This window comes from Malurus melanocephalus, unplaced genomic scaffold, assembly GCF_030028575.1.
Source record: "Malurus melanocephalus ecotype Western Australia unplaced genomic scaffold, MMel_1.1 scaffold_601, whole genome shotgun sequence".
NCBI lineage: Eukaryota > Metazoa > Chordata > Aves > Passeriformes > Maluridae > Malurus > Malurus melanocephalus.
The window spans coordinates 290,804-317,517 of record NW_026623833.1 but is presented as its reverse complement, the minus strand read 5'-3'; the positions used below and the strand labels follow the sequence as shown (position 1 = coordinate 317,517).

Sequence of the window (26,714 nt, the reverse complement as noted above, 5' to 3'; positions counted from 1 at the left end):
CTGTTTTGAGTGTTTGGAGGAAGAAAATCATTACACTGCAAATCCTGTARGAAAAGCTGAGTTCAGAGACTGAGACAGGCTCAGGGGTGGATTCTTCTGTAGCTGGCACCAACCCTGCTGGGCTTGAGGGCACAAAGCCGAAGTGCACAAGGAATCTCAGTCTCCTTCTAAAAACAAACAAAATCTGAGTTTGCCATCCCTCAGCACCCTGGGGAATACGTGGTGCCTCTGCTGTGAATCTCTGATGCGGTTTCCTGGGCAGTTTGGCTGTTTTGAGGTGCAGGCTCACTCCTGTCCCCCATCTCTTTGGAATCTCCAGAGGAAAGGAAGGCATGAGAGCAAAGATGTCTCTTCTGGGTGCTGAGGGCTGTTCTTGCYGGTCCTTTACACGGGAGCCAGCAGGGTGACAGGAGGATACAGAGCAATTTTGGGAGGAAGGCTGCCTCGGTGTCTGGCTGGCCCTGGGGGCAGCGAAGGGGTTAAAGCTTGGCCGTTCTGCCCAATCAGTCTGGCTTGCCTGTAATAACCAATTAACGAAGTGTAATTGTGCAAATCCATATGTGGCAGTAATTACCAGAGAGATTAATGGATTCCTTCCTTTCTAAGCRGAGCCCACCGCAGCTTGCCAGCGTCCCCCCGCCACCTGAAAGGATTGGGAGAGGGGGGAAAGCGGGAGCTGCTCTTCCCTGGACACTCTGTGAGGAAGCCAAGCGGACAGGGAGGCCCTGTGGGGACTGCCCGGTGCTTGTTTAAATAACCCTTTTCATCTCCCTGCTTTCCTTACGTACAGCTCGCTGCTCCCTGGCTCGGACCCGGCCTCTTGAGGACAGTTCGTGCCCGGCCCGTCGGGGCCCGGGCTGCCATGTCCCTGCCCTCCCCATTGTCCATTCATTCCCTGCTCCCTGTTCCCCTGTTTAGCCCTAATTGCTGCAGAATATCGCGTCTGTTTGCCCTCTTCTTTTGTAGCTTTGTTATTTTAGTTGCAATGGGTAATCCAGCAAACTGTTAAAGGCATACACGAGGCGAGGAGGGGACAGCAGGGCGCTCRGGGCAGGTTTGGAGGCCAGGATACGGGGTTGCATTTAGGGGATGGTGGCTCACGGGCATGCTCTAGGCTGGGTTTTTTTTTGGGATTTGTGAACACACAAACCAGGAGCGACCCTGGAGCATGCAAATGCTTCCCCCTTCTAATGCTTTGGGAGGTGAAACAGGGCACTGAGTGCTGCTGAGGGAGCAGGGGGTGCATTTGTGGAGCTGCCCCCTGGCAAATCACCACCTCCACAGCTCACCAGCACCTCGAGCAGCTGAGATGCAAAGCGACTTGTGCCACCCTGGGCAGACTTAACCCCGCATCCCACACATCTGACCCCCACTGACCCAATGGCAGAGCCAGCTGGGAAGAGCTGGGCCCTGCTGCCGTGCTGGGGGATGCTCCCTGCCCCTGACAGCAATGTCGTGCAGAGCCTCAGCCCTGGGGAGGGCTGCTGTGCTGGTCGGGGAGCCATCCGTCAGCGGCCGCACGCACACGGCTGCGCCTGGCCCCGGGCTGGCCGTGCCTGCTCAGCAGGGGATGGGGCAGGRGAGCCCTTCCCTGGGATGGCAGGGAGTGCTCACATCACATCTCACGCCAAGCATCCGCCCTGCCTTCCTCTCCGGGCTGGAAAAGGGATGCTGGGCTTTGAACCTGAGTTTGCSACTCGTTTTGTTGGTTTGTTGTTTGCCCTCTGTGCGTAGGTGGGACTTGGGGCAGGACAGAGCTTTGTGGGTTGGGTGAGAGCTTGTCCCGGGCATAAAAAACAGTCAGACAGTCAAAAAACCAACAAAGCCAAAGGTCCATCCATCTTACAAATGATGGATCTTCCAGGGAAGACAGGAGTGGAATGTGTTCCAGTGCCCTTCCTCCCACAGGTACCTACGAGCAGCCTCTGCCCTGAGCTGCGCAGCATCTTCACTGTGGGTGCAGGACTGGCTGCCCCCAAATCTGGGATGATTTCTGCACAGATATCCCTGCAGAGTCTGTCTGGCTGTTCTCTGGCGGCCTTGACCCCACTCAGTGCCACACACACGGTGAGGGATGTAAATGACATTTTTSTCGCTGCTGACTYGTTKCAAAGGCCAGGAGAGGGGCTGCTCYGAGGGATTGGCTGTGCAAGGTGCTCACCAGAGACTCAAGCAAGGCTCTTCTGTAAGGAGGGTTGCAGATGATSGGGGATGGTTTTGAGGCATCCTCTTCTTGGGGTGATGGGAATGCACAGAAAGGTGAAAATTCCTCAAGGATTGGGACAGGGGGAGAACACTGGCTGAGATTCTGCCTTTGGGGCTGCTTGCTTGGGGTTCTGGGAGCCCACACAGACAGCTTGGTTTCCATCCAGGATCAAGCACCAGGGCTGCTCTTGGGTATCCCAAACGAGATTGATTTTCTATTTTTGTCAGAGAGGTGTGTCCATTGGTGTCAGCTGAGGCCCTTGATTCTTTTAGCTCTTCCATTTCACCTAACCAGGGGTGCATCAATACTCCTCTTCCCTTGCAGCTGGGTCATCCTAGGTGAGAGGTTATGTGTGCTAAAGCATGGCACGAAAATGTGTTTTCTGGGTCTGCTGTGCTTGTGGGATCTTGGGATATCCCATGACTTCCCACCAGGTACAGATGCCCAAGGAGATGCAGAGAAATATTTGGGGCACTGATTTTGCATAGCTTATGGTGTGCTTGAAGGGTTGTGTCCTTGCTGCCCTGRATTTTAGGTGTCAGGGCTTCAAGATTTAGCAGATAGGTGTGACTTAAAAGCCTCATTAATTAAATGAGCCGTGGAGACTAATTTGTGTGGATATGGCTTGGCTCTTAAATGTCCAGAGTTCCCRGTGGGAACATCCCTTGGCCTGTGCTGACTCCCAGACTGTGCTTGGGAATTATCTGATGGGAAGTACCAGCCTTTGCAGGCATTGGGACAGACCCTGGGACTGCACCCTAGGGCTGGTGAATTTACCAGTCTGGAATTTGCTGGTCTGGAAGACTTAAGGCCTGAAAAGGGGCTGGGCTCTGGATTTTTCAGCTGGGATATGTCTGGCTAGCAGAGGAGACAGCTCTGTGGAGAAGCTGCTCTGGGATCTTCAGGGCCCACTTTAATAAACTGACTTAAGCGAGTGCACACCAGTGCAGCGCCAGAACTTGAGCATGACCACATCATCCCAGGGCATTTCTCTGCTGCTGCCCTGCAGAGGCTGCTCCCTCTGCTCAGAGGCCCCAAAATGTGTGGCTGGTGCTCTTTTCTCTCTCTCTCTCTGCTGGGAAGGAGTTGAGGGGCAAAGAGCAGGTATTTGACAGCAAATGTCGTTCCACATCCCTGCAAATCCTTCACGTGCTTGCTCCTCGCTGCTGGGCTGTCTTGTGTGGTGTGGTCTGTCCTTGTCTGCATCCAGGGCTGTTCCTTTCCTTGGGGCACAGGGAATTTTGTCATGCTTCCCTGGCTTTAAATACCAGTGGGTTTTCCATTTGGAGCAGGGGAACATGTGGCTTTTGAGAGGAGAATAGGAAAGGCGATGGAGGGCATTGATGGGGAAAGGGGTGCTCACTGTAGCTCGCTCCTTACCCACCCCTCAGCTGCACAGGGAGGCAAAGAGATTTAAACATTTTCTGCAGGGAAACACTGAGAGCAACATGTCTGGTGGGAGAACATTTTGGCTGAGTTTYGTGCTGTGTTTGTGTCCCTTTGGCTGCCACTGGAAGGTGAGTCCCAGGGGAAGGACACATGAGAGAGGTGGCTTGGTCCTCTGCATCTCAAACAGACTGGGCTGGCAGAGCCTTCACTGAAATTGGTTGCACCTATAAAAAGATGATCTCAAAATGAACCTGTTGCTTTTGTGTGAGGTGGAAAYGTCTGCATGGCTTAGGAGACAGACAGAGGGGAGTGTTTTGTGCCACCAGTGGAGGCAGCGAGSGCTAAGGTGAGGTCTTTATATCCCTCTTCTCCTTTTTTTTACTGCCAATTAATGAAGGGATTCTTCAGGCTTTGCTCATCTTAAATGCATTTTATGTCTCATGCTTGGGCAGCAAGACTTGGCTGGGCTTCATTTCTTCCAGTTGCCATGCCCAGGCTGTGTCTCTGGATCCAATGCATGTCTGCAGCAGAGCACAGACAGGGCTGTATCTCTGGGCAAAGATGGGGTCTGCTTTATTGCTTGGGGGTCTGTGGTGTGTGGTTTTTTTCCCCAGGTGGCTCAGAGGCATCACAGGTGTGAGCTGTGGGCTTGAATGTGCAAGGTTGCTGGATCAGGGTATTTGGGGCAGCAGGAACTTGTTCCAAGGCTTGCTCTAAACTCCTGGGTGGAGGTCAGGAGACCCATCCCCAGGAGCATTTTGTCATTACAGAAACAGGAGAATTTTGTGTATGAAAGGAGACAGCAAAGCATTGAGAAACCTGCCTCTCCCTCCTTCATGAGGACACACTTAAGATTTATTGGTATTTGATTTCCTTGATTTCCTCTCAGTGGATCCAATGGACAGGAACAAATCTACTGTAAAAGGGGTTAATGTGCCAGTGTCACCTGGAAGTGAACTGGAGGTGAGATCCAGGTGAGCTGTCTGGTTCCTGAGGAGCTCCAGRCATCCTGGGAAAGGGGCAGCATCCAGTCAGTGCCTCATTGACTGGAACAAGGACTAAATTCCAGAGATAGCTGGCTGGGAAGTGCTGACTGGAGCTCAGTGATTTGGTGGATGTGGCTTTTGGGTCCTTGGTCCAGCTCAGGAGCTCTATGGCCATGTGACTCACAGTGCTCATCTGGATAAACACCCTCTCCTTCCTCAGAGCTTTTCAAATTTTTGTAATGGGCCAGTTTGATGAGGCAGGCTTCATCCTGGATCAGGTGTGCCAGATGCCAGAGAGCAGACTTCTTTGGGAACACAAAAGGAGGGACATGAGTGATCCAGAGAGAGCTGGATCAGCTGTTTTCAGCCCTCACTGYGGCATCAGTGTGACAGAGTGCAGTCAGATGCTCACCCCTGATCCTGGCAGTGAACCCAGCATGAACAAACTTGAAGCTGTGACCTTTCTTCCTTGGAGAGGACASGGATTAGAAATCCAAAATTACGTGCTGAGTTCCCCTGTCCCATGGCAGGGCACAGAGGGGCCTGGGATTAGATGTCTTATCATAGATATTATGTCTTATCATAGATATCAACCTTCTGGGCTTTTGGAACCCTCTGCTGTGGGGCTGGCTCCTCGGGGACCCATGGCTGCGCCCTCAGCCATGAAGGTACCAATGCCAGCTCTTGATGTGAAGCTGTTCCTCTCTGCTGCCTCCAGCCTTCCTCCCCTGAGAAAGGAGCTACTCCAAGCAGAAATAACCCCTGTTACCTTGAACTGCAGGACAGCCACGTTTGCCTGTCTGGTATAAATAGCCCGTCAGAGGYGGCCGGATGTGATGGAGATTGACAGCTTGTCTCTGGAGTTTTGCACTTGCTGGAGCAGGAGGAAATGTAAAAGCATGAACGTGGGGATGCACAGCGTGAGAGCAGCGAGCAAAGCCCCCCAGCTGCACAGCAGGCTGTGCCACCTGCCAGGGGGGATGCAGGTGGGGACCTTTGGTGGCCCTGAGCAGGACACTGCTGTGACAAGACCTTGTGCTGAGCTCCAGTGGCCACACAAGGTCTGGCAGATCCTGGTGTGTCACCCAGCTCAGGCTCTTGCCAAGGAAGGGAACAGTCTGCTGTTCAGACAGAAATCCAGCTTCCCCAGCCAAAAGAGAATGAATAATGGAGCAGGATCGACTGAAAAAAAAAATGGGGTTGAAAGTTTTTCCAGAAGTTCTGAAGAGATAGGTATGGGGACCAAGTTTCACTTAAGTAGTTTTTTTTCAGATAGTCAGAGAAGCCCCTGAATCAGTTATTTTTTTTTTGTGACTGAGGGTTGCCTTTTAAATTTTTTTTAGTCCCTGTGCATACAAGCAATAATGTAGGTTTAACCTGAGTAAGGAACATCTTTTGTTGAAATGTTTTGTCTGAGAAATGGTTGTTATGGAAAAACTGGAAAATTGCATGGACTGTGTCTTTCAAGATTTCTCTGAGAACTCTTTTTATTTTTTTTTTKTTYGTTTTTCAGGAGATGRGGAAATCAGAGTGTAGTTTTCTTTGAAGGAACATAACCTAKCTGTTTTCAGGCATTTTGCAGTAAAAATCCCAGTGAACAGCAGGATTAAAGATGGGCTCATGTTTAAATGACTACTGGCTGGCATGTTCTCTGGTGCTCTGATTGGAAAGTTTGCTTGCAGGGTGAYATCAAGGACGCATCAAGTGAACCTTCCTTCACCTGTCCTTTGAATATCCCTTCCTGAACACCAAATGACCTGTCAGGGTGAACTTTAGAGCTGAGTGTTCTTTTCACAACTAAATCCCTGGACATGAGGCCCTTCTGTCAGAGATCTGCTTTTGGATCTGAGTGAATTCAGCACCTGCACGTAGAAATCCTCTCCATTCAGTGCTCATCCAACCTGGAATCCTGGTTTTACGGCACAGTTTGCTGCCTTGTGCCATGGACCAGAGAAATAAGGTGTTTAACTTGAAGTGTGAGGGATGGGCATCTCTCCCAGCTGGAATACTTCAGTTTCCTTTTTGTCTCTCTCATTTTTAATCCAGAAAATGTAAAAAGGTGGAGTGAGCTGTCTGAAAGCAGGGAGAGAGCTAGGAACTCCCAAACTTTGAGCTTCCACTCTCGTGACCCACCGTTCCTTCCTGACACCACACACACCCAAACCTCTCTATGGTGCAACAAGTCCCCTGCATCACGGGCTCGCTCATTCCCTTGCAAGCCCCACCCAAAGCAATCGCTGCTTTTGACAAAGGAATCTTTTCCACAGGACCCAAATGGCCACTTTTTTAGGATCCACCTTCCCAGGAATACTTTGCTGCATGCTTTTCCATGACGCTTCTGCTGCTGACCTTTCTGCTCCGGCGAGGGGGAGTCTCTGGGAAGCACATAGGCAGCGATTCTTCGCTGTTACAAAGGCCGGGATTGTTGGCAGCTTGACGCCCCAGAAAGTGTCTAATTGACTTSACTCTCTCTCTCTAGCTGGGCTCCRAAGGGATTTTCTGCCTGGGGGTATCTCGGCGCTATAGTGGACCTGTTGTTTTTGCTGCCCGCATGATATTTCATTGTGGGAGCAGAAAGCGTGAGTCAGAGCGGATGTGCCGAGGGAGCTGCCCCCGGGACGCTGCCAGAGCACAGGAGCGTGGCAGGGTCACCTGCCAGCAGCAGAAACTCTCTGGGAGCATCCCTGGCTGGGTGCTACAGCTGGCAGGAGTAAATCTGCCCTTTGCATCTCAAACAGGGAGTGTTAGAGTGAAAATATCTCTGCCGGTTTGCCCACTCCGGTGCATCTCCAGCGTGGGCCCAGAGGCCTCCTGGGCTGGGCAGAGGCCTTGTCAGGTGTCTCTGTCACCTCAGCACAAATGCCAGCGGGTGCTTTACCTTCATCTGTGTCAAAATGTGTGAGTGCCACCAGTGGTGCCTGCCTGAGGAGGTAATTCCCTGCAGGATTGGGCAGCTGGGCTCTGCAACCGGCAAAGCTGCTGGAGGTGCTTAGGCAGGCRTAAGAGGATTCGGTGACACCGCTGATTAGTGTCGAGGGCCTCATTAGGGTGCTGGTAATTGAAGGTCTCCCAAGGTTTAAAGAGGCTGGGAATTATCTGCCCTCAGAGGCTGCTTTTGGCTGCATGGGACGTTGCTTCCTGCAAGGTAGGCAGTGCCCTCCCTGTGCCTGCCACTGGCCATGGTGGCCCTGGCCCTGACACCTTGGGGACCCTCTTGGGTGGCACTTTGGGGCTCAGGGGGGCASAGGGAAGGTGTAGGGAGGAGGAGAGGGTGGGCTGTGTGTCCTGCAGGTGTGTCTGTGGTGCTGCTGCTCCAGCACGCTGCTGTTGGTAATTGCATTAGCCTGGTGGGGCTCTGGGCCTTAATTTCATTAGTTTGGTGTCTGTGCTTATTGCTGGACACGAGGAGGGGCAGGGTGGGTGGGGAAGCAGCAGCTCTTTGGCTCTTCATCTCATTGCTTTTGGTCAATTTGCCTGTCCCAGGCCRATGCCAACCAGCACAACGAGGGATGAGGTTGGCTCAGCCCACTTGTCAGCCTTGTCAGGAGAAACTCAGTTTCAAGTCCCTGCTCTGGCACTGGCTTCCTGTTTGTCCCTGATCAGGTCACCTGGTGTCTGTGTGTCCACCCTCGGAGCTCAGCAGGGAGGAGAATGGGTATTTTGGCTCCTGGGGCACTCAGCCTGGTAGCCCCATTGCACCTCACTAGCCACATGAAGGGAGCCCCAGTTCTAATGCCAGCACCCTGTGGGCAGTGGGTTTTCCTCAGGATTCTGTCCCTCTGGATCAGCATGGCAGGAGAAGGATGCATGTGCAGATGTGGGATTATAAGAGATGCAACCTATTTGTATTTATTGCAACCTTTTATTTTATTTATTGAACTCATGTGTATGGCATCAATACATATACATAGACTGTCTTTGCTTTTAAACAGAAATGGGGTGGGGCTTGATGAAACTCTTGGTCATTCTTGGGGTTTTCCTGGTTCAAGGAAAAGGGACCATATTTCATTTCTAGCTTTCCYGATTCTGGTACAGAGTGGGATAAAATTAATTCCCTGTGGGCCTTCACATAGTTTGGGTTTGGCTCCACAGGTCAACATCCTAAAAGGCCATGGACAGTGAACTGTGAGTTGGGGWTCCCAAAACCGAGTTAACATCTCAGCTGGCGTGAACAGTTCTGCTTTGTCAGGAGCCCTGCTCTGACTGAGGTCCCCAGATGTGGCTACTGGGTGCCCATTGGMAGAACTGAATCCCTTCACGGTGATGGTTTTCCTTCCTAAATTAACAGTGGCAGTCATAATATCTTCTCCTTTTACACAACAACCAGGATGGGCAGGGGAATAAAAAGCATTCAATACTTTGAAGCTGCRAATTGTGCTATTCCAGAAAAACTGAGGGGCTGCCTGTGTAAGATCCTGCTTGAGAGAGGCTGGGCTGACTCCTGGAGTCTGTCTGTCATAGACTGATTTGGGTGCAGGGACTGGAACTTCTCCAYGCTCCAAAATCCGTGGTGGTCTCCTAAATTAATTGCCTGCCTCTTGATTTGCCTGAGGAAAGGGCCTGGAAGGGTTTCCTTGAAGTTGCTCTGTGTGTGCATGTGTTCTGCAGTGCTAAGCACTCACTAACCCAGATCTGCTAAAAATCAATAAAGTAATCCACTTACTGCTTGGGACTGCCAACCTTTTTAAGGAGCTCAGAGCTGTTTTGTCTTCTTTCCTCTCYGAAAGAAAGAAAAGGGCTGTGGGGAAGGGGGTGCTGACAGAGCTGCTCTAAAATCAGGCTCTTTGCTCTGGGCAGATCAATAAAAATAATTCCCTACTAAAACTTCATTAGCATGGAATTAGAGCTGCTGAGATCCCGCGTGGTGGGTAAGAATTAATGGTACTGCTAAATCTCGGCACGGTTGGTGCTTAGGACGCAAAGCCGCTTCGCAGCTCACACCTCCCTGTTCCCAGAGCTGCCGGGGCTGAACCCAGCACGCAGCTGGCTCTGCCCCTGCTCCGTCCCACGGCTGCTTGGCAAGGGCACAAACCCTCTTGTTCAGCCTGAGGGCAAGGGACAAACCGGGCTGGGCTTTAGGGAGMTGTGACCCAAGCAGGTGGAAGTAAAACTGCTGTGCAAGAGTGGGTTTGTCTCCAAACAGCATCTCAGTTCTGAGTGCTGGTGGGCACCTGGGGGGCATGGCCCTGTTACATCTCTGTATGGGTGCTGGACAGGCAGGATTGCCATCATGCCAGAGCTTTCCCATGCCACCAGGTCAGAGAAACACCCCTCTGGCAGTTCATGTGTGGGGCTGGACAAAGTCCCTCTGTTGTGTGGAAATTTTAGGTCTTATTGAGTGTGTGTGTGTGTGTGTGTGTGTGTGTGTGTGTGTGTGTGAAAAATCACTTCTTTTGGAAGCAGATTGTTCGCTAGGCTTTTTGATTGAAAAATGTTTCTCTCAGTCTTGTCACAGAGGAAAAAAAGCTTGCCCTGCTGAGAAATCCAATTTTCCATCAGGAGATTGAAACAAGCCACCTTGCAGCCTGCTCCCCAGCAGTGCCCTGGGTCTCTGCTGGCAGRGCATTGAGGTACCCCTGCCTTGTGCCTGGCTCTTGCTTCCTGCCCCTAACAAGAATCCCCAGTGTGGCTGTTAAAGAACAGCACTGGAGGCAAAGCCAGTGTTATCCTGAAACAGCCAGCTTTGCCTRCAGGTTAGAAATCCTTGTGGTTGCTTGGGTTAGGCAGGGTGGAGTGTGGGGCAGCCTCCACCGAAACAGCAGCTGTGCCTACATCTCCTGCAGCTGGATGTAGCTGTGAACGCTTGCAGGACTGGCCTGTACTGAGGACATTCGCTGGGGATGTCCCTGTTGTATCTAGGATGGTGGCAGGGTGGGACACAGCTGTACAGGGAGAGGGACAGGACACAGCCCACACAGTCAGATGCTGCTGGGTTGTGCTCTCGTGCTGGTTATCAAATCCTCTGGGCCCCCTTCCCTAGAGCTCCAAACCTGTGGCCAACAAGTGAGACATAAAAGCACCTGTGCTCAGCTGCCTCTCCTCCTCTGAAACAGTTCTGCAGTGCCATTAATGTTTGTGCAATAAAACAAATGAGATGTGAAAGGTGGCCAGATAGAAAATACAAGAGTGATCTCTGCTGTTTGTATTCCCCCTGNTTTTTTTTTTTTTTTTTTTTTTTTTTTTTTTTTTTGCCTCGGTGGAACCTACTCTGAATACTGATCTCTTGTTTTCTTTTTTTAACGGTGAGGAAAAACAAGCGTAAACCTGGACCACAGCTAATGGGCTCTACAGAATGCTGATAGCATTGCCTGCAAACCCCCTTGCTCCTGAGAACAGGCAGGTCATCCATTTGTTCTGCTGCATGGAGATGCACTCCCAAATGTTGGGTTCCCATTCCCAGGTAAACTCTAAGCCCTRGAGCTGATCTGAGGTACCTGGTGCCCATAAAGAGCTGTGTATCTCTGTCACGGTATCCTCCTGAAATGGCACATTACCAAGTCCCCGCACACAGATGCAGAAATAAAAGGAAACAAAATCACCTTTTAAAAATAATTTAAATGCTGTTAATATAAGGGAGAGGAAAAGCCCTTTCCCTTGCTTAAACTCTAGCTAGAGATAAATGGATATGGCAGTGTCTGAGAGCAAAGGGAGAAACAGAGCTAACAAGGGTAACCTTTCCTTCTCCTGCACACGCAATACCTCAGGGCTGACTGCACCTCAGTCAGCATCTGCCTGAGCTGCTGCTGGGTGCCCTGAACAGCTCAGGGCTGGCATATTCCATTCCTTCCCTTTCCAGCATGATTAGTGCCAAAGGGCAAAATGGGCCCTGGGGTGCCCTGGAGGGAGCTAARCACCAGAAGGTCCTTGTGGGATGCCAAACATCCTGATCTGCTCTCTCCTCTTTTTGTCTTGCTCCCCATGGTGTCCCTGAGAAGGCAAAGCCCCTCTCTAGCCCTCAGCCCCCTTTCTCTGCCAGGGACAGTGATAGTTCTGCAGCCCACTTCCTCCTCCAACACTCATGTAAGTGCAGACCCCAGTCTCGCCAGCAAAATTCCTCCCTTCTCCACTCCTTTAAGGTGGTTTCATTTGGGCTTCCCAGATCAGGAATCAGAAACAGTGGGCTGTGCTGTTGCCTGTATCCCTGGTTCTCCCCAGAATTGCGTTGGTTTGGCTGCGGGCTTGCCAGGACTGGGACTGTTCCTGGTTCTGGAGTACCAGTGACTGGAGGTGCCAGTGGTTCTGCCCCAGTCTGGCAACTGGCTGCCTGTTTCTGCTAGTTTCCACACGTTTCCTGCAGAGCTTCATTGCCAGGAGGGCTGGGCGTTAGTCAGAAGTTGTGGATGTACATCTGGGGCTGTGTACTGCCGTGGCTGCGAGCTTTACTGACTGTATGCAGCACGGATTGAGAACCCCCGGGGCTCTGTCCTGTGTACCACCTCTTGTCACCCGACACAGCTTTAGCAACTGGTTAATGATACTTCTTTSGTGTGGTTCGGGTGATTTTTGTACCCTTTGGGTGGGGTGGGGATGAGAGCTGAGCTTCCAGGAAGGTCTCGGTCCTCCTAAGCCTTGGCTGCATTTCCCGGGGGTGACAACAATCCATCACCACAGGGCATGACTCGATGTCGGGAGCGCAGCTGAGGCATGTTTTGGTGYGGGACGGGAGCGTGGAACTGCTCCGGGCGAGGGCTGGTGCTTTGCGGGGCCGGAGCAGCCCTCCACATGGCCRGGGCTGGTGTAACTAACACACCGCACCGCGTCTCCACTGGTGGAAAAGCAGAGCACCCCCCTCCCTCCCCACCATGCTCCTCCCCTAAACAACTTAACCTCTCCCCCTCCTCCCAATTTCTGATCYATACCGGAGCCGTTGTGCATTGATTGGCGTCTTAGCCGGGCGATTATGCTCGCCGGCCGGTCCGCCGTGAATTCGCGGGGAGCCGAGACAGCTGAGCACGGGAGCCGGCGCTGAGCGGCGGAGAACAAGAGGATGTCTCATCCCGGGCAGCAGCTGCTGCCGGCGTGAAGCAAGGATGAGGCCACGGGAGGAGGCAGCTGCCCCGGCACCCTCCGAGAGCCCCTGCTCCTGCAGAGCCATGTCCCGACCCCGGCGGGCTGCGCTGCGCTCCGGGCAGCTTTGAAGTTAGAGGAGGCGGTTGTGTTTAGAAAGGCAAGCGATGAACTGAAGATTAAACATGTATGGGAATTATCCTCACTTCATTAAGTTTCCTGCGGGCTTTGGCAGTAAGTATTTTACTTGCGTTTGCAATCTGTGCCTTCTGGGTTAGGTGGAGGAACTGATCCCGCAGTAGGATTGTGGAGGGGGTGGGGGTGGGTGTAAAGAGAATTTAAAAACGCGTTTAACCGAGCTCGGATGTGGCTGTAACCTACAGTGCCTGTGTGCTTGTGGTTGAAGCTGTCCTGYGGTTTTATGTGCTGTGAACTTCTGCACAGCCAAACCAGGCTGCCTGGAATCTTGCAGGCTCGAGTCAAACCRCTGCACTCTGCTTTGAAGTTTAGGATATCATTTGGGAGATGCATGTATGTGTCTGTGTGTGGTGGTTTGAATCTCTTCATTGAAAGAACAGGATCAAACCAAGTCAGCATCTTTCCAATTTCATTTTTATTAAGTTTTTTKGGGGAAAACTGCTTTTGAAACATAAAACACCCCCTGAGAAAAAAATCTTAAGAGGGCTATTTCCTTGCCTCGTGGCTGTCTCCTGCCCTTGTGACACAGATACCACCATAATCGTGTGGAGCTGTGTCAGATCAGCCAAGCGAGGCTGCCCAGGGAGCCGGTGAAGGGCTGGGGCTGCGATACCCCCGTGCACAAAAACCGCTCTTGGGAAATGGACTTTGCAGTTACTCACTCGTTATTTGTATCTGAAGTTATTCCTCTGGCCCTGACAGGGGAATGTGGAAGGGTTGAAGAGCTGTGGGGTGTCCCCTGGCCGAGGCAGGAGTGGGCAGGTGGGAGTGCTGGGCTGAGAGGGGCTGGGAGCACCCACCCATTGAGACTGCTGACAGAAGTGCCAATGCTCCCGGGAACTCGAAGTGCAAAGTCTCAGTATCTCAGGGAAACTCCTCAAGTCATTCCCAGCCCTTCCAGGTGGATAAATGCCTCCAGGATTTGCTCTGGAGGTCCCCCTTGTTATTTCTCCGCTAGAGAAGMGGTTTGTGCAGACATCGTATTGCACATGGGATGATCCCACTATGTGTGTGTGTATTTATTTCTTTTCCTCCCCCCTCCCTCTTTCACCAGATGCTCACCTCTGGTAATTCTCCAACTCCAGAAAAGTCATTGGTATTGCATCAAGTCATCAGCGAGTTTCACAAGCGCTTGACTTTCCAAAATACCTTTTTAGGCTGTTTCTGCAGAAAAGAGATGACTCGGTGGGAGAATCTGTTGCTCACTGGTGTGTTTAAGGACCAAGCAAACACCAGCTGAACTCTCTCCCATTGCTGCAATAGGAGCGAAACAATAAAAGTGTTATTTGTGTTTAATTTATTACTATTACAAATTTGCAACAAACCACAAGCAAAGTGACGTTCAAGCTGATTTTCGTAGGARCCAGGCAGAGATCCCTGTAGGGACAAGGGTCACAGCACTCAGCAGAGCCTTTGGGAGATTTCTAGGAGAGGAAATCGGTAGTGGGAGCAGAGGGATTTCTGTTCCACCAACAAAGGCGAAGGGACTGTTCTCCAATGGTTCAGTAAACTGGGAGTCTAACTTGCATTTGAAATATTAAACTGGTGTTTTAACTTGCTTCTAACTTGGTATTAGAAACAGAGGTGTTTTCGGCAGGTGAACGTCTGAGAGAGATAAAAAACATGGGCTAAATTTTGTTTTGGATGCTTTAAAACAGTCACTGTGTCCTGTCCTGTGTTCTTTGGATCCAGGTTGCCACTCACACCCACACTCCCCTGAAAGCTGGAGGGCTTCCATGCCCCTGAGGCAGCTTGGTGATGTGGCAGCTCCCTCTCCTTGTGGGATTGGATGTGCAGAGAAGGATTTCTGGCTGGTTGAGAAAGCAATAGCTGCTCTGGCCAGACAGCTTTAGGGCCCGTGGGCTGTGTGCGAGGGCAGTCAGGCTGTGGAGCAGCAGAGATCGTGCTGATCACGGGTGGAGGGGATGTGTGGCAGCTTCCTGCTGCCTTGGGTCCTCACCATGAAGCCCATGCAGGCATCTCCATCAGGCTTGGAATATATTCCTGGTGTTTGCTGCTTCCCTGTCCTTTGAACCAGCAGTGAAACTGTTCCTGGATGGGCATTAGGGGGAATATCAGGATGCAGGGGCAGTGTCCACACTGAGCTGTCAGCTTGGAGCATTCATTGCTGAGTGTTGCTGGAGGGCAGAGTTAAGGTGATGCAGTTTCTGCTTTTCAGCGTGTCTGTATCTCATTGCATTCAGATTTCCTTTAGCTCTGAAATTCTGGGCTTCATTTGGTGCATAATGGCAAAAAAAAAAAGCACCAAACATATGCTTGCTGTCTTTTTCTTTGCTTTAATTTTATTTGTATCCAGGTTAGCAATAAGAAACATGCTTTTGATGATGTGTGTAACACTCAGTTTGATCTTAAATGTCTGAGTAGCATCATCAAATTTGTCTGAGAAAGTACATATAGAGCCTCGTCCATAAGCACGTGATTTGTGATGAGAAAAGGACAATCAGACTCCAAGGTGTCACAGAGGAGTTTGTAGAAGAGCATGGAAAATGTTCAGATGAGTCACCTTTAGATATCTAAAGCAGGAGATGTATGCTGAGGCTGGGCTACAGGACCAAAAAAGGTCTTAAAAATGTGTTATTGTTCTCCAGAAGGATGCATTTCACCCAAAGCCCAGCTCCCAGGGCAAGGAAAGATGCTGTGCTGGCTGTCCTCTCTCACTGAGCACTCTCTGGCACAGTTGGTTGGGGACAAGAACTAACTTGGCTCCTCCACAAAGTCTCTTTTATTAGTACCCATGTAACTTGGCCTGCGGCCACGCCACCTCCGGCTGCAATCTTGTCAGCTCTCCCAAGCAAAGCGGGGTTAGGCCAGGTCGTTTGGGGGATAGGGAGAGGAAAGCCCAGATTGTGTCTGGAGTGGCCCTGCTGCCTGCCTGCCTGCCTGGCACCTTTGTCACATGTGGTGGTCCCAGGTTTTATGACTTGCAGGATGCTTTTTATTCCTGGACGTYGTAGCTTGCTGTGTCCATTCCTATAACTGTGGATGTGAAGGTGGAAGGGAGCCCTTTGACCCAGCAAAGGTGTGAGAAAATCCAGTGGCTGGGCAACTCCTGCATCTAGGAAAATGCAATTTTAATTTTTTTTTTTATTATTTTTTTCTTTTAAAGCAGGAGACACTTGCCTTCAACTGCCTGGGGCAGCCACAGACCCTGATGGGATCCTTTCTGATGGGGGCCTGTAGCTTCTCTAGGAGTTTGTTCAAAGACAACTGTAGGAATTTGTGCATGTTTTTTCCTAGTGGCTGCTGGCCAGGTGGGAAATCTGATCAAACAATCATGAAAAACCCTTCAGGCCTCAAATTCAACAACTTTTTTCTTTTTTTTTTTTTTTTTGAAATGAGGAATTGTATCCAACTTTTGTGTGTTACAGTGGTCACCAGCGGGATGTGATACTTTGTTAGGCTGAGTAAATCTGGCTTGCAGCTCTTTTTTAATTACTTGATGTGCAGTTGCTAAAGGAGTCTTTCCCTGGTGCAGGCTCAGCAGCAGATGCTATTTTGAGGTCTTGGCCTGATTTGACTGAAATTGGACAGTGGGTCAATAGCTTAGTATGTCCAAGGACATTTGGACACCACACACAGCTTCCTGTGGCCAGGTTTTGGATGGCTCCTGTTTGCAAGGGAGGCACAGGAGCAGGACCAAAGAGCAGAGGAAGCAGCTCTTCCCACTGCCTGGAGAGATGAGGGAAACTTTCGGCTGCCCTGTGTAGGTCCTTGCAGGAAGAGCCCCTGCTCACACCTCCAGAGAGTTTTGATCCTTGTTTTTAGCAGTCAGGGAAGATTGCATTATTTATTGACTTGGAGTTGAGCAGGAAGATAGAAAAACAGGCATTAAAAGCAAGGCAAACCTGCTAACCTTTCTGCAGGATGTYAGCATGGCAGTCTGTGCTGGCTGTGGGAATCTGCTTGGACAGTTAAAAATATCACCAGGATGAGAATCGTTTTTTGGTTTATCTTCTGTGTGTTGAACAAAAACAATTTCTGCAGTCATAGCCCCAAAACTTTGCGTGATTCCAGCTAACATGGGTACCCTGCTACATAACTGCAGCTGCTTTCAGGAGGGTTCCTCACAGGTATTTCCTCTTCAAGGTCGTCCCCAAGGTCGAGTTGTTTGCCAAGCTGCATCTCCCACGCACACTCGTGCTCCTCTCCTGAAATCAGCCCTTCTCTGCCTGTCTCTTCCCACTTCTCGCTGCTTCCTGATCTGCAGAGGATGAAGCATCTGCAAAGTCCTCTGTCGGGCAAGGCAACTCACACCTTTAAATGTTTGTGCCAATGAAATGGACCTTTTCTCTGAAGCCTCAGGTGCACAAGTGTGTTTTTCATTATTTGATGACTTCCAGCTTTTGATTCTCTCTGATGCTAAAAAGGAAACTGTGAATGTTGAAAGTATCATCATCTCTAGGCTTGCCAGAGATCTTCAAGGTTTACTTTAGGTCTTGGTTGAGGTGAGATCCTGGTGTTGARCATGGGTATTTCTCTCAAGGCTTTGCTGGGTGCTAGAGCTGAAGGAGGATTAGCCAAAACAAACCTGCAGTCTGCTGTGGTGTGATGGTAAATGGTGTTCTTCTACTCCTGATTTTACAAGGCTATTMATCCAGGTTCCTTATCCCTAGACTGGGATTTTGCTAAACTGAAGATGAAACACAATTGGAAGTGGATTATCAGAGCTTTGTGTCCCTGCTCATCTTCAGTAGGCAGCAGGTGAATGTAATGCTGCTGCTTGTGTCCTCAAGGGCAGTATTTTCAGAATGCAGAGAAAACAGTGTTTCTTGGGGTCTTTCTTCAGCTTTTTTTGATGCCAGCAGTGTTGTCTGAGCTGATATTGGACATGATCCCCATTCTGCTCCCAGCTGGTCCATGCCACGGTCGATGCTGTGATACACAGAGGCACTGTGAAACCATGAAGCACTCAGAAGCAAATTCCTTCTCCTTAATCTTTCCTTCCTTCCACGAGAAGGCTGGAGTTTGTGTTTCTGTTCAGGGGAGCTGATGGAGAGGTGATAGAGGCACTGGGTTCTCTGGYCACTGCATGTTTGCAGCAGAGACATTGGAGAATCCTCTGGTCCTCTGTACCCTTGCTCCTCCAGGAGAGAAATAAATACAATATYGAGCTTCCCAACTTGGACAGGAAACTACTGAGCCCACATTAATGTGGAGAAGGGAAAAGGAAAARATGTTACCAAATATGTCACCCCCTGCGCAGGCAGGGGCGACTCCTGCTGGTGTGCAGGACTGAGTCCTGCCTCCCCAGCCCATCCTGCACTGTCCCTGAGCTGCTGCCCTGTGACAGAGCAGCTCCCTGCTGGCCCTGCTCCACTGTGCCATTTGTCTGTCCTGTCCCAAATGATGGGAGAAAACCCCTCGAGTAAAGCCATTCCATCCCAGTGAACCCAAGACCTTTCTGGTCGTTTTCTGCTGGGAGATGTGGGGCACAGACCGTCAGTATTTTCTTGCAGGTCATYGAATTTAATTATTTTCTTTCGAAACTCGCAGTCTTGGCTGTTTGCACAGCACAAACCTCCCTGGCTTCTTTGAACTGAGGCAAGTTTGAGGGTACTCAGCTGAGMGAGTAATTAACCCCAGTGTCAAGGATGCTTTGGCATGGCTCTTCCTGCACACCTTCCAGCCATGGAAATTGTTCCTCTCACAAGCTGATAGCCTGCTAACAGTCATTTCTCATATCCCTCTCAGAGCACTCCAGCTTGAAAATGAGAAGGTGAGAGGARGATTTTCCCCCGGTGCAGGAGAATGCATTTCTGCACCCCTGGGGACWGACTTAGCAGACTTATCCCAGAAAGGGACTGGAAGTCATAGTTTTTTTGTTGTTTGTGGGCTTTTTGTCATTGTTGTGTTTTTCTGAATGGGGGCTTTATTACAATTTGTAACAGGTGGGTGAAGTTGTCCTTTGGTGAGTGGAAAGTTCACCCTGCTGGATTTCACCAAGGGGTTGGCACAAGCCCTCCAGGTTTCCTGGCTTTGATCTTTGATCCCATCCTGGGTTTCCCCTGAAACATTTGCCCCTTGGCAGGGACACAAGCACACCGTGGGCTTGCCTGGCCAGCAGCCTCCTTCAGTGAAAGCCTTGCTCTGCATCCTGGTGAAACTTAAAGCCTCTCTAATGGAGAAACTTCACAGTGACAGCCTTTTTGTGTAAGGTCTGGCATAAAAGCAAACAGTTAAATAACTCTCCTGGGTGTCTTTTCTTATTGGTTTAAATCTTCTGCATGATACTTTCAAAATATGCCCTTTTCTGTGTTAATGGAAAAGGATGAAGAATCATTCTTTTGCTCAGCTGTCCTGGTGTGATAGATCTCTGCCCAATATCCCTGCAATGACTTATTTTCCAAGCTGAGGAATCCTCAAAGGCAATGTTGTTTACCTAGATGTTTAAAGAGGCATAAAAGCAAATTCTTTCTAGGTCTGTGCTACAGATGCTGCAGAGGACTGTGTGTTGTGCTACCACAGGTGATGAAAAATGCATTTGCTCTGCTCTGAAGCTGATAATGGCTCGAGTCAGGATGGTTCTTTTAAGTCCCAGGAAACATCTGAGGTGCCTGTGTGAGCTGAGTGCTCGCTTAGGTAAGGRGGGGTCCAAGCCAGCAGCACGTCTTCTACCCGCTGCTAAAGGCACCCTGTCCCTGGGATGAAGGACTTCTGTGCTTGGAAGCCATTCCAATGCAGGGATTTTGCTGTCTGCCAACACCAAACGGGCTGAGTGTCCCTGAGATGGTGGCAGGGGGATGTGGGGTGACTCTGTGGCAGCAGGCAGGAGCCCTGGCCCTGCCTCMAGACCGCCTCGCTGCCTCCGAGGCTTCTGCTGTTGTCATTGAGCCCGCTTCCTCTTGCTGCACATCGCCTTCCCACTGGGAGGATTGAKCCAAAAAGCCAAAGCAAGAATTGACAAAGACCTTTTCTCCCCCTCCCTCTGCAGAATTAAGTCTGAAGTGGGTTGATAACGGCGGATCGAGTCCTCCTTGACTCTGACAAATGTCTTTAATGTTATTCAGCAAGCTGACCTTTTCCCGTCTTTATTGTGCGTCTTCCCTTTGAATCAGATTTGATTGTTACTTCGGGTAGAATAACAAACACTGTCACGTAAATAACTTTGCAATAATGTTAAAAGGAGGGGAAAAAAAAAAAAAACCCACAAACAAACAAAACACCAAAGCGCTGCCTCACTTKCAAATGCGATGGGAGCGCGTATCCTCCGTGCCAGCCGTGGAAAACTGGCTGTGTGACCTTCCCACACAACATCTCTGCCTTGCTACTCCAGGGAATGATCTCCTGAGTTGAAAAACCAACAGAGAAATAATGGTTCACGGAAATGTTAATGACAGCTAATGCTAACTAGGGCTGGTAAATTCTAAGGGAGGGAGAAAAGGTCATGGAAATCCTTAAAATGCACCTAGATGTGTGACCCGTTGGGAGTTGTGGGCATTTGAAGCCTAGATACCCTCTGAATATTTGAGACTGGTCTTACAGAAGACAGTGTTTAGGCCTTGGTTGAGWTGTTCAGCCTCGGAGCCTGCCCTGAAGTGGCAATGATCAAGGTTATATTGTTTTTCTAGCCCACCTCTTCCTCAGCAGGGTTCAGGGGCAGCCTGATCTCATGGGGSTACTGTGAGGCTCAGTTTGGCAATGTGTGCTACAGCTCTTCAGTGTGGAGGGAGGAACCCTCTGTTCCAGGGCATGTCTGTGTGGCCAAAGTCTCTGGTCTCACTTGTACAAGTGAGGGCAAAGAAACGAAAAAGTATTTAATGTCTGCCTTGTTCTGAAACCTGCAGTGCTGGTGCGTCATGGGCAGTGTCTGTGCTGCTCCAGCTCCTATGGAAGGTGCTGGCATCCAGCTTTGAGAGTGAATTTGTGAAATGGCACACTGGAGACTCAGGTGGGTGGGAAGGGGAAGAATTAAACTGTGAGAGTGCAAGCACAGAGCCATTGCAAAGAGCAAAGGTGCTTTGTAAGATACGGGGAGCATTTAGAGTTTCCAGCCTGGCTGGTGGGGTTTTCATGGTTTCAGAAGTGTGCTGTCTCCAGAGCTGGCTTGGACAAAAGAAATGGGACCTCAGGGAATAGTTCAGAGAAAGCCAGCCTGTGGCAGGCAGGGAGTGGTGCCCTGTTCCAAGTCTACTGCGGCACCGAAGCAGAGAAAGGATATTTCATTATTAAGCATTATCTTCACAGTAAGTTTTATTTCTGTGCATAACTCCATTTCCTGTACTCTAATCAACATTTTATTCTTTTCCCTTTATAGCACGAGGCCTGTTTGAGCCTTGGCTGGCATCTGAGGTGCCACAGCCACGCTGGGCAGCTGTTCCCTGCACATCAGCCATGCTCACAGCGTGTCCCTGCCCTCTGCTTCTCCCTGCAGATTCCCCCGTGCACRCCAGCTCCACGTCGGTGAGCCTGTCCTCAGGCCTTTCCACAGGGAATCCCGTGGAGGGGCCCCACAGCTACCTCGAGGCCCCTGCCAACCCCACACGGGCACTGCCGTCCCCCATGAACGCCATCGGCTCCCCGGTGAACAGCCTGGGCTCACCCTACAGGGTCATCGCCTCCTCGCTGGGCTCGCACCCCGTCGCTCTGTCCTCGGCCCCGGGCATGAATTTCGTGACGCACGCCAGTCCACAGGTGGGGATGTGCACGCTTGATTCTSTCCAATTCACTGCTCAGRCTGGKTAAWGTCCCARAACTYGAGAGAGAAGACTGGTGCACACTTGMTTCTSTCCAATYCACTGTTCAGGSTGGRTAAAGTCYCAAAACTYGRGAGAAAAGATTGGTGCACACTTGCTTCTGTCCAATCCACTGCTCAGGCTGGGCAAAATCCCAGAATTTGAGAGTGAAGTTTGGCTGGTGGCGAGTCTGGTGTGTTTTGGCCTCTCAGGGAGCTCCGCTGTAAAAGGCATTTTCTAGAATGTGAATCTGTCTGCATAAATCACCTCGCACAGACACAGAGACCACACTGGTGTCTGTTTCCAAATACCCTCCACAATAAGGGAGGAGAGGAATTTCCCAGGTCTTTTCTCACTGTGGGTGCAGCCCAGCTCCCCTCCACWGCATCCATTGCAGTGTGTGATTATTGGACATGGAGACAGGATAGCCAAGGGCTGCAGCATGTGAAACATTCCCCTCCTTCCTGCAGAAGCGTATCTGCTYCGTTTCATTACCTGGAAAGGAGGCAGGCTTTCCAGGGAGGGACAAATGTTAATGCTAAATGCCAGCYACCTCCTGTGTTGATATCAACTTGGCCTGAAGCAAAATGAAGCACTCCCATCCTCACTGCTGTGCTCATGTGGCTGCTGAGGTTTCCCTTCCAGACAGGGGGAGACCCAGGAGTTAGGGCTGCTGCCTTCCCAGAGCTCTGGGTGGGTTGGGAACCTCTCAGGGTGGCTCTGTGGGACAGGGACGTGTTGCTCCAAAAGCTCTGGCATAGCTGGGACTGAGGTGGCTGTGTGGAATTTTGACAAAATGCTCAGGAGTTCTGGGAGTCCAGATCTAAATGAAAATTCTGCCACTTAGGAGCCAGATTTTGAGTTTTGTTGGTGGAGCCTGAAGGTAGGAAGTGCTGAGAAGCCTCCTGGCTACTGCTGAAGGAGCAGCAAGGACACGAGCCCTCTCTAACCCATACTCCTTGGAATGTTGGAAGCTTTTCTTAGTGTCTGGCAGGCTGGGAGATTCTGGAATGGGGAGGCCCCTGAAGAGCTCTGAAAGAGGATGAGGTCTGGTGTGGGCCCTGGCTGGTAGCAGTGGGAACGCTGGGCATCCCTCTTCCCCTTGCACCACCCCTCTGATGGTATTTGTGCCCGTTCCATCAAGGACAGGATGGCTGGACAGGAACCTGTGGCAGTTCTGCTTGGTTGGAAGCCTTTCCTTTGGGCTTGGGGATGCTCTGGGAAGTGGTTTCCCCAGTCTGGGCGCTGCTCCAAGTTCCCAGATCCRAGGAGAGGTTTCCATTTGTGTTGCCTCTAATGCAAGGAGACAGCTGGGCCCTGGGGATTCAGCAGGGAGGCAGCTAATGGATTTGGGGTCAACCAGTTGTCCCAGATATCATACATGATTGCACTTAACCTGCAGGAGTCAMGCTCTGAGGACACTGATGGCTAAARCTGCCCTGTGCATCCCCCTTCCATGTGTCCTCTCTCCCTTTTATTGTCTCAAAGTGCAGACAGGGAGAAAGAAAAGGTGCTACCTGAGTTCTGAGAGACATTTTAAACCATAAAAAGTTTCTCCTGGCTCAGCATTTTGCCAAGGTGATGGACACTTGTCAGGGGGGAAAGGGTTTATTTCTCCTTTCCTTGGATTGGATTTTGAAGCACAAGGATTTACAGTTGCCAGTGCCTGGTTTGAGTCTGCCAGGGAGAGGGAATCTCTGTTCTTCTTGGCTTTTATTTTCCAGTGGAACAAAACAACCTGGCTCCTAGTTTTTGCTGGATAATTTTTATTTTCCATGTTATTGGAACTTCGAAGCTTTGAAAATGAAGGGACAGCAGAAAGGGAAGATGAAAACAGGCTTCAYCTTTTTATTTTTCTAGTAACAGGTCCAAAAATCCCAGTGGGATGACTCCATGTTCTTTACTGAAATTTACTGTGGAAATTATTACACTTTTTCATGGGCAATGGGCAGTTCTTGGAGCAAATGGAGAACTTGCAGCACTATGCATGGAAATTACTGTTTTAAATGTTATGGGGGTTGGAATGAAGGCTGCAGCTGAGTCTTCATCCAAAGCCTTGGATTCTGCCTTCTTGCTGGGAAGAAGAATTCGAGCTGATAAATTGGGATGACTGCTACAAATGAAGCCAGTGATGAAACAACCACCCCCAGCCCTCAACCCATGGCAGCAGGGAAGGTGATTCGATGGTGGCTTTGGGGAGACATTGCTCTGCCCAGACAGCYTTTGACAAGACGTGCTCGATGGCCCTTAATCCTGCCTGCCCTGGCTCCAGAGCAAACAGCAATAAAGCGAAGCCCTGGGCAACATCAGGCTTTGGTCTCTAATCGATGTGGGTTTGTAACCTTTAACTTGAGCAGCCATGAGCAGCTCCTGGGGATCTCGGCTGGGGGCTCGGCGGCGTTTGCCTGCATTGACAGCTGCTGGTTTTCAGATGCTCAGCCCAATCCCCCCTTTTTTTAAAAAAAAAAAATCTGATAACCCCAAATCTGCCACCTGTGATAGTGTTTAGGAACCGAAGGGAGTCACTCCCAGGGAGTGACCAAATAGTTTTGATGTGGTTATGCAGATATCATGAGTCAGGGAAGCTAACCCACTTGATTTTTTTTTTTTTTAACACTATTGCAGCTCCCCTAGTCATGCAGCAGTGCAGGTTTAATTGCTACAAATCACCTGCAAAGCTGTTCTTTACTAAGCTGCTAGTGCTTGAGGTGGCCAGCATCCCCTAAGGAATCAGGCAGGATCCCACCAGCCCCATGGCTTGGAGGCTGTAACTGAGCAGCTGAGGTTGCTGCCTGCTCTTTTGCAGCTCTGCTTAGTCCTGGCTTTGGTTACAACATCAGGCAATATCTGCTTTAGTGCCTGCTTAAACCCCTCCAGCTGGATTCACCAGAGGATGTCTGCCTGCCCATGGCAGCCCCATGGGGTTGCTGGGGATCAGCTTGCAGGACAAGCCCAGCAGGAGCAGAAAGGGGAGGGTCAGCTCCATTTGGAGATGGTTTCATTGAGATATGAATCAACCCTCTAACCTGTCCTGTGGCTTCTGCAGCTCAATGTCCTGAACAATGTCAGCAGCTCGGAGGATGTCAAGCCCCTGCCGGGTCTCCCGGGGATCGGGAACATGAATTATCCATCTACAAGTCCGGGATCCCTAGCCAAACACATCTGTGCCATCTGTGGGGACAGGTCCTCAGGTAGGAGGTTTCCTTTCTTGGGGAAGGCTTTGTGCAGTGAGAACTCCCCTGGTGCTCTGGAGCAAGGCTTGTGCAGGGCTGAGCAGTGTGGAGGCTGGCTGGGGCCGTACTGACACTGCAGGATTCACAGCTGGCTCTGGCTGTACTGCACAGTAGTGTCACCTCCCAAAAGAGAGCAAACCTAAAAGCCACCTTCTTCTCTCTTATGTGCATAATCTCATTTTACCTTTTGTCCCTGCTCATCAAAAGGCAATGTGTCCAAACCTCTCTGTTTTTTACCAGTGCTTTGTGTTGGCCAGGTTCTGGTTGGGTCTGGGTTTTCCCTCATGCCCCAGTGTGCCTTGCAGACCCCTCCACATCAGTGCAGCCCATGTGCTGCCCGTGACTATTTCACACTTGCCCTGCAGCTGGGATGCTCCACATCATTCCTCAGGGATGCTCCACACCATTCCTCTGCAGTTCCTCTTATCACAGGAAAACAATGTTCCTGCAGTTTGACTGGTCACTAACACCCTCAGTCAATTTTTCCACCTCTGGGTTTGGTTCAAGCTCCTCCACTCTGGAAGGAAGGGCAAATCCCTGCTTGCCTGTTGATTCCCTTGCCTCCCCAGGGAAGCACTACGGGGTGTACAGCTGTGAGGGCTGCAAAGGCTTCTTCAAGAGGACGATCCGCAAGGATCTGATCTACACGTGCCGGGACAACAAGGACTGCCTGATCGACAAGCGCCAACGCAACCGCTGCCAGTACTGCCGCTATCAGAAGTGCCTGGCCATGGGAATGAAGAGGGAAGGTACCACTGGGCTGGGGGAAGGAATGGGCTTGGAGGGATTTTCCTTCATTCAGGATCTTAGTGGCCCTCTGGTGCATTCTGAAAAGCTGGACATGGATAGCTCCAGGGTGTTTTGGACCTCGTTAGGTAAAGGAAATGAGAATCGTAGTTTAGGCTGGAAAAGACTTTTAAGATCAAGACCAACCACTATGGCTGGAAAAGACTTTAAGATCAAGACCAACCACTATCTAAAGCCCAGCTATGCAGATTCCATCACTAAACCCTGTCCCTAAGTGCCACATTTACCTATCTTTTAAATACCTCCAGGGGTTGTGACTCAGCCTTGAGCAGCCTGTTCAGATGTTTGACAGCCCTTTCCATGAATTTTTCCTGATAAGGAGAGGGGCTAATAAGGGAAGAGCCTGATGGGGAAGCTATTACACTGTGTTCTCCTTCCCACCTAAACACACGTATTGGTAACTATGGAACCAATTGACTCATTTTGACCCAACTTGCATGCAATTAGTGACCCTTAATGGTTTGGACCCCTGTGGACAGCACCCAGCAGTGAGGGGTTCTGCACCCTTCTTGTCTCCTTTGCTTTTGATTTGCTGATTCATTTGTCACCACCTAATTCTCGTACTGGAAGGTAAAGCCTCATCCTGTTCCTGTGGCATCATCAAAGCTGTGCTGCCTCGAGCTTYGGACAGCAGGGGACTGAGAAATGCCAGGCTGGAATCAAAAACTTAATYCCAGGCACAGCTCTCCCTTCCAGCCAGGTGCAAAGTGGTTCAGGAGACCAGGGWGTTAACACACAACTTCACTTTGCAGAGAGTGAAAATTTAAACCCCAGSATCCTGGTGGATCCTCTGGGAGTTTGGCTGCAGCAATCACAGGGGATTTTCGGGAGCTGCAGGAACTGGGGGTGGATTGCAGCTTGGGTTCAGGGCCYGAGTTCAGGGGCTGGTATTTCCTTGACATTTTCTCCCTTCCACTGAGATTTTGGTGATTTCAGAAACACTTCCATGGCTTTTCCTCTCAAGTGGTCTTGAGTCTGAGTGCTTAGAAACCTCCCCTGTTTGTCCCTTCCCCTACAGCACCCTAAGATTAGCCAGGGGCTCATTAGCAAGGCTAATGCAAGGCCCTTTGCGCTCCTACTCACACAGAGGAGTGATGCTGTGGGGGATTAGTTTTGGGACATTTCTTCTCAGCAGTGAGGTAAACAAATGTAAAGCCTGCTGGTCACTTTTTTTTTTTTTTTTTTTTTTTTTTTT

General features: G+C 50.4%; 1 protein-coding gene across 1 annotated transcript in view; it reads left to right on the top strand.

The window, feature by feature from the left end:
* LOC130583558 (retinoic acid receptor RXR-gamma-like) overlaps positions 1-26,714 on the top strand; it is a 34,748-nt gene that overhangs the window by 3,042 nt on the left and 4,992 nt on the right. The window contains exons 3-5 of the mRNA XM_057383005.1: positions 21,179-21,438; positions 24,526-24,670; positions 25,282-25,652. Of these exons, the coding sequence (XP_057238988.1) occupies positions 21,179-21,438; positions 24,526-24,670; positions 25,282-25,652 (776 nt within the window). The remainder of the gene's footprint in view (positions 1-21,178; positions 21,439-24,525; positions 24,671-25,281; positions 25,653-26,714) is intronic.